The following is a 7,232-nucleotide window of genomic DNA, read 5'->3' on the forward strand; positions in this document are numbered from 1 at the left end:
AGTCCATGTAGTATCAAAAACTAACAATATTGGTTGATACGCCAATTATTACAACTTTCATCAAGTTGCATAGGAGTGGCAATGGGTTGGTTTTGTGGTTGATTAATGAACCTTTGATAAGGCCCATATATTTATTTGACGAGTTAAGAGGGCCATAAATTGGTTTTATAAAGTTGTTAAATGGGCCATAAAAGGGTTGGCAGGCTGTAAATATAAGTTATAACAAAGGAGTTAAGAAGACCATAAACAACTCTTTATTAACCTCAAATTGCAACCAAACTAATATCAACAAAGTGACAAACTCATATATATTCGATCAAACTAAAGATTATTACAAAAACAATTTACTTCATTGTAATCTCTTCTGGCTCATTTACAAATGTGATCGTATCACCATAACATTTATAAGCTTCTTTCTTGATCATTTCTAAAAGTTTGGTTTCTCCTTTCGATTCTAACTGCCCGACTAATAACTTAAACGTTGACCTATCGGGCTCACAATTTACCTCTTTCATCAGCTCAAAGCAATCCATGGCAAACTCAATGAGGTTGTAACTCATCAAAGATTCCAATAGCAAATTAAACCCTTCTGTCTTAGCCTCCAATCTACCTTTTTCTGCTTTCATATCATGAACAATGAGATCAACCTTATCATACAATGCACTCTTTGCTAAAACCGAGATTATTTCACCGTATAATGATACCTCAGGTTTGTACCAATGTTCCTTTTGAATCTCTGCAAATACCTACATCAAGAATAGTGAGTATTAGACCATGGTTTCAACTTAAGCTTGTATATAAAACTTAAAAGTAATATTATAAATACGGGCACGTTCAATACATAATCAAATTTTAAGAAAAGAGCCACGAGAGCAGCGAAACCATGTGTTGGCCAGTGTGAGAAGAAACGAGACGGTGGTTATGCGGTTCGAGAATTGTTATTATGTATCACAGTTTAAGCAATAGATACATGTGTTTATTCCGGTTCTTTACCTAAAACTGGTAGTGTACTAAACAACAATCATTATAATATATATAACCGCCTTGTGTGTCACGTGTAAAGCAACAGGCAGAAATGCATTATGCAGTTCTTAACATATTATCTTAGTTATTAAATGAACACCCCTTCATATAAATATAATATATATATATAAACCAAATAAACAAACTCACCATAAGGGCCAGCTGGCAATGGTCTTGGCGAAGGAGTTCACATAGTATAGCCATCATATCAAACTTAAGTAATCTACTAAACTTTGACTCAATAACTTGTCGTTGCTGTCGTTCATCTGTGAAAGATTTATATGCGCGCTTAAGATATTGAACCGTTTGGATCGCTTCGATGCTTAAATTTCGTCCTTTCTGCAACGGTTTCCTGTTCTTGCTTCTGTCTCTCATTGTGACCCGCATCCTTACTTTATCTTTCTTCCCAACTTCTAATGACGGAAATCCCATTAAACCACCACAACTCATACTCCTGATTGCCATGCCTGTAAAATGGGTTCGGGTTGACACGTTAACTATCTTTTTTTGTCTCGTGTTTATATTCTTTAACTGATAGCATACTGTACACAATTATAAAGATTAATATGTAGATATGCATACTAAATTACTAATTATAGGTTCTTGTAAACAGAAAAACTCAACAACTAGATACAATTAAACCTAGATTATTATGGTAAACGGCAGCAAAATGAAAAACATAAACGAGCCAAAACGGGTTGGGTAAACATTCAATATGGGCCCGATTAATATCCTTAATTCATCATTTTCATAACATAGTAACTACATAATCATAACTGAAAACACCAAATTGTAGTAACAAATTGAACAGTTCTACGTAAACAACACAATGCCATAAGGTTTTCCAGCCTAACTAGAAAAAGAAGCTTAGAAACGAGTAACTTACGGGGTTGTGAGAAAACGACAACGGGGTTTAAGTTTCTGCAGTCGTTCAGTCGGTGGATGATTCGGTTTGTTCGGAAGTAGGAGAAACAAGAAACCTACAAATGACTGAAATCGTTCGGAGAATCGGTTGTCAGTCTCGGTTGTTCCAAACTTGGACGTTGCAGTCTGCGATTGATAAGTGATATGGGCTTGTAATCAACTAAGGGCTTACTAGTATATTAAAACAGTTTTGCAGTTGTAATAAAGTTTTTTTTTTCTGTGAACTTGCTCCAAATCTCGCCAATCATTCTTGAGCCAAATCTTAAGAACCCAGTTTGTTAACAGGGCTCAACTAATTAAAAAAACCTCACGAACCCGTTGGTTTTACAGGTCTCGAATTATGAAAAATTCATGCTAATAATTATTAAAATGAAGTTGTTATTAATATTAATACTTGAGATTCAAGTAAAGTAATTGAAATAAGTAAAATTGCAGCAGTCTCCATAATAATAAATTAAAATAAAATTTGGTCATTTCATTGAGACATTTCATCAAACACTTGGAGTGCATATTCAATCAACCAATAAAATAAGCAGCCAACATATATTGATGAATTAAGCACCAATCAGCGAAGAAAAAACGATGAAGATTTATTCATCATTTATTTACCTATCAGACTTCCAAATGTCTGTTTGTCTGCTAACTGATTTCAGACCATAATCGACAGGATGATGGTGCTAATCCCCCAAACTCACTATTTCTCAGATGGGTCGGGTCGGGTTATCTAGACCTGTTTGTCACTCGTTAGTGATGTCATTAATGGCCTCGCAACTCTTAAAAAATTCATATCCAATTTACGTGAATCGATAAAAAGCTCAAAACGAGTCGACTCTTTTAGATTCAGAAGGAAGACCAAGCCTTAAATAAAGCTTTTTTAGTTGTTAAGCCTTATTGTTTAGTGTTAACTTTTTCAGACTTCTCTCTATTAATTTACCACTTCACAGCTTATAGGCTCATGTAAGGTTTTTTCTTAAAATATATTAAAGAATTTAGTATGTATACAAATTAATTAATAAATAATAAACGAGTCGAGCCAATCCGAGCTCGAAATAACAACCCACAAGCCGAGCTTGTGCCTAGTGAAGCTCGGGCTCGGCTCGTTTACACCACTAGACCCATGTAGCATAAGAATGATAATTCTCCACCTACCATAAGACTCGTTTCAGATTAAGTTTGCGAACTAGTTATATTTTGCGAACTAGATTAACTAGTTTTATACCCGTCCGGTGGACGGGCATTTTAACGTTATTATGATACAAGTATATTTTATTCAATTATTTGTATAATACATAACCAACTAACCAAGTTTCTAGTAGATGTATTTTATCTTCTTTGTATTAACAAAATTAAAACTTAACCAATATATTCACCCAAAAAAGCTTTACAAAATTAACATTAATAACACCCTTGCTATAGAAACATTATGTAAACTGCAAAGTATTCACTTCATATCAAAAACGTATGTACATAACAAAAGAAAATTAACAGCAACACCAGAAACAAACTCCATTTTCCTCTTTCTAAATTTGTAAGTTTAATCATTTGCCGCCATTTGTCCTATACTTGAAACATATGCTTACCGAGCTCTCTGGCTATATTCTTCCAACTATTACCTTGTTTTTCATGAAACTTCTTCAACAATTCAATCACTTCTAGTATCCAAGACCGGGCTTTGCGTCTTTCAAACAAAAATATAAATTGAATTAGAAGTGTGCAATTACAAAGCTAACAACAACAAAAAAAGATATAGTTGTACCTCCAATTCGTTCAGCATTGCATCAAGTTGGATCTTGCCAGTTGATGATTGACATGTTTCTTTTCTTGTTTTTTTTATTTTTTCCTTTTTTTTCTTGAGGTAACAATTATCAGTTTAGCATTTCAAAATTAAAATTAAAATTAAAATCATATAATGGATGAAGACGGAAAACAAACCTTTTCCACCCATTGCAATAGCTGGCATGTAAGCCTCTTTCTTCTATCACGTAGCCATCGGCTTCATCGTCCCGAGAAGATGCAAATGGATAGATAACCTTGTATTGAAATGGTATACGGTTAATTTCACAGCATGTAGCTTGCACATGTTTATTATATTTAACCAAACAGGCATCAGAGGCTACATGATCACTTGTTTAAGATTTAATCGTCACCAAAAGTTGTCTTCTTTCTTGAAAAAGAAAACTATTTGTTTGTAAGAATATGCTTTTGTTTAATGACTTGGTTAAACTAAAAAGGGAATATAAAGAGCATATACCTGTAACGGGTGTTGTCATGCGAGCCGCGCTAGGTCCACATCCTCTGTCACCACCACAACCACTATCTCTGCCACCAAACCTACCTCTTCCCCCACTCCTGCCACGATTAAAGCCACCACAAACTCCACCACGTCTAGAACCGTCTCCATCACCTCTTGCTTTGCTTCCTTCACACTTATGTTTCCTCTATTAAATTCAGTTCCATATAGTTCAATAGCCTTGTTCAATGCATCACAGTCAGCAAAATCTATGAAAGGGCAACCCTGAAAAAATATGTTTTACGCATCATTTTATTAAGATCAGAGCATCCTGTTATACACTCAGTATGTAATAAAACCTACCCTTTAGGACCACCCATTTATAGAGCATGTAAGCAGCTTGGCCAGTCATCTCTCGGTTTTTACTGGCATAAACCTGAAACTAAAAGAATATTAATTTTGGTGATACATCCTGATATAGAAATAACATTTGGAAGTAAATAAGAAGATCCAATCAAAAATATTCTAAAAACTAATGGATGTAAGTCAAAAGCTAATAAGGACTATAAACTATCTGTGACCATATATTTAGTTTTTATTTTTATTTTTATTAAAAGCTAATCCATTACTTGTAAGTAAAAGGAAGAAAAATTAATAGCTAATTTACCAAAGCAGGTATGAACTCATTTGTGTGTTATCGAAGCACCGAGATCCCACCATGAGTGGGTATCTAAAGATAACACTTTGTAACGGTAGGCATTCGTCTAGACTCCTCAGATCACCTTACAGCATATTTTTGCATTATAATTTGTAATTAGGAAAAACAATAACTTGTTATTTTAATGTAAACTATCACCAAAGTTCTTACATTTTTCTTTCGGAGTAAAGTGATTTGAGTAATAACTTCGTTGGTGTCATGTTCGACCTAAAAAGCATGAAGAAACAAACATCTAAATATAATGATAAAGTCACATGCATGAAGGTTTTTTTTATCATGGTAATTATATAATTATTTTCAAATAAAATTGTAAATCATAAAGAACATTAGGTTTAACCGTGTAAGCTCAATCGAATATTGGTTTACCTTCAAGTCAAATTTATGTTTAAGCAAAGAAATTAAATGCAGATTAGGATTTTTAACATGAAATTACCATTTCTATAGATAATAATCCCCACCAAAACCAAGCATAGCATGAGCAAATACTGCAATTAAATTAAAAAAATGTCACCAAAGGATCAGAGAGTAAAATAATCATAATCAAATTAAATGGAGCAATCTAATAATTTCTGAAAATGCAAATGTTACTTGATGCTATACCAATCACAACCAAAATTGTAAGCCATAGAATTAATGACGATGCCGCAATGAAAACTTGTTCAAATTCCTTTATTTCTGGTAACCGAATCTGCAATTTTGGCTACTGCTGATTCTGCAATTTGATTATTAAACCTGCAATCTGGTTTTGTACTATTCGTCAATTCACAATCGAAAGATGAAGTGAAGATGTGCATATGAGAGAGCGAGGAACCGCCCTCTCATTTGTGTATATATCAGGGTTTGAGAGGAGTGTTATGCGGAGAGACGTGAACGGGAGTTGAAGTATTTCATGACTTATAACGGCTGAGATTGCTTCTCAGCTTCATCCAAGAGCTGAGATTCAAACAAAATATGGTTACTTGCATCGGGAACAATAATATATATAATTATGCGATCTGGTTATATTCGATTCCAGTAGTTTGCAACACGGTCAGCCAAACTACTTGTGCTTGATGACTCAGCCATATCTTTCCTTTTTGTGTCGATCTTTTCGGCGGTCGTGTCGTCGTTAAGATCGAGGAGTAGACTAAAGTGTCATCTGAACATGTGTAGATGCTGGAATACGATAATTTCCTTTATGTTCCAAGCCTCCAGCCTTCCCAATCGCCTTATATAAATGTAAATTATTCATATATACTTTGAAATAATACCAGGTATATGTAAATTATTTTAATATTTGTAAAGAAATAAAAATCCTATTACGATTTGTCTAGCAAATAACAAATCAAGACACTTGTTTGTTTGATCCTTTAATATCCTATAGCGTAGCAATAAAGTAATTTGTTGTGTACCGTGTATATAGTCCATCAATACTTGCATCAATACTTGGATTACGCTTTTACCTATCAAATTTTGGAAATCAAATTAACATATTTGAAGTCAAAGGAAGATGTTAGGAGTTCAAGAAAAAGCATAAAACACTAAGTACCTAATTACTTAAGTGGTTTAATTAGAGAAAAAAATATTGTTAAACATAACATATGATAAAAAAAAATGATGTGTCTTAGAAGGTATGCTATGTTGTCTATCCAAATATACATGAGTGGCTTTTGCAAATCTTTTGGTAGGTGAGAATTGATAACCCTAACATGCGATACCTAGCTAGTTGACGTACATATATGATGTGTCTAGATACCCCCCCCCCTCTTTTTTTTTTTAAGATTTAAGCCCCACACCTACACATGCTTCAAGTTAAAATGTTTCATCAAGATTGTAATACATTTGGTAAAATTCACATCGACCATAGACATGAGAAATATTAGACTTACAAGGAATGCTCTACCTAATTACCACTTACGCCTTTTGAGCGCATTTGATGTGATAAGAGAACTGAGGAGAATTTCACAATTAGACATGCTTAGGTATTACCAATTATAGAACCACATGTCTTCTAAAAAGTCTCTAGTAGACATAACTATCATCCAGAAACATCATGCATAAAAATCTATATTCATCATGAGTACAACACCCATCCTTCTCTTCCACATGTGACATTCTGGTTATCACAAAAATGACATGTATGTTAAGTCACAACAACCTTAACATTCTTTGTTGCAAACTTGTGGTGTGAATGCTTTAATACTTGCCTTGACAGGATGGCTAATTGTCATTTATTGACTAATTGGCCCAAAACATGAATAGAAGGGACATGACTAAGTTTTATCACATAACTTGTTAGTAGATATCTTAGATTTAGAATCGAATGAATGAGGGTGCCATGTGATGAAACCTAGATGA

The 7,232-nt window shown here is 33.9% G+C and overlaps 1 protein-coding gene across 1 annotated transcript; it reads right to left on the minus strand.

Moving 5' to 3' along the window:
• Positions 1–335: 335 nt before the first annotated feature.
• On the minus strand, positions 336–1,916 carry LOC143565776 (protein THYLAKOID ASSEMBLY 8, chloroplastic-like). Its single transcript, XM_077052643.1, has 3 exons — positions 1,910–1,916; positions 1,174–1,490; positions 336–746 (listed from the first exon to the last, which is right to left on the minus strand). Exons 2-3 carry the CDS (start codon positions 1,486–1,488, stop codon positions 345–347), a joined length of 717 nt encoding a protein of 238 aa, XP_076908758.1. The 5' UTR covers positions 1,489–1,490; positions 1,910–1,916; the 3' UTR covers positions 336–344.
• Positions 1,917–7,232: the final 5,316 nt, after the last annotated feature.

This window comes from Bidens hawaiensis, unplaced genomic scaffold (genome assembly GCF_021521415.1).
Source record: "Bidens hawaiensis isolate Kalapana, Puna unplaced genomic scaffold, B.hawaiensis_p1.1 tig00022524_1, whole genome shotgun sequence".
Lineage (NCBI taxonomy): Eukaryota > Viridiplantae > Streptophyta > Magnoliopsida > Asterales > Asteraceae > Bidens > Bidens hawaiensis.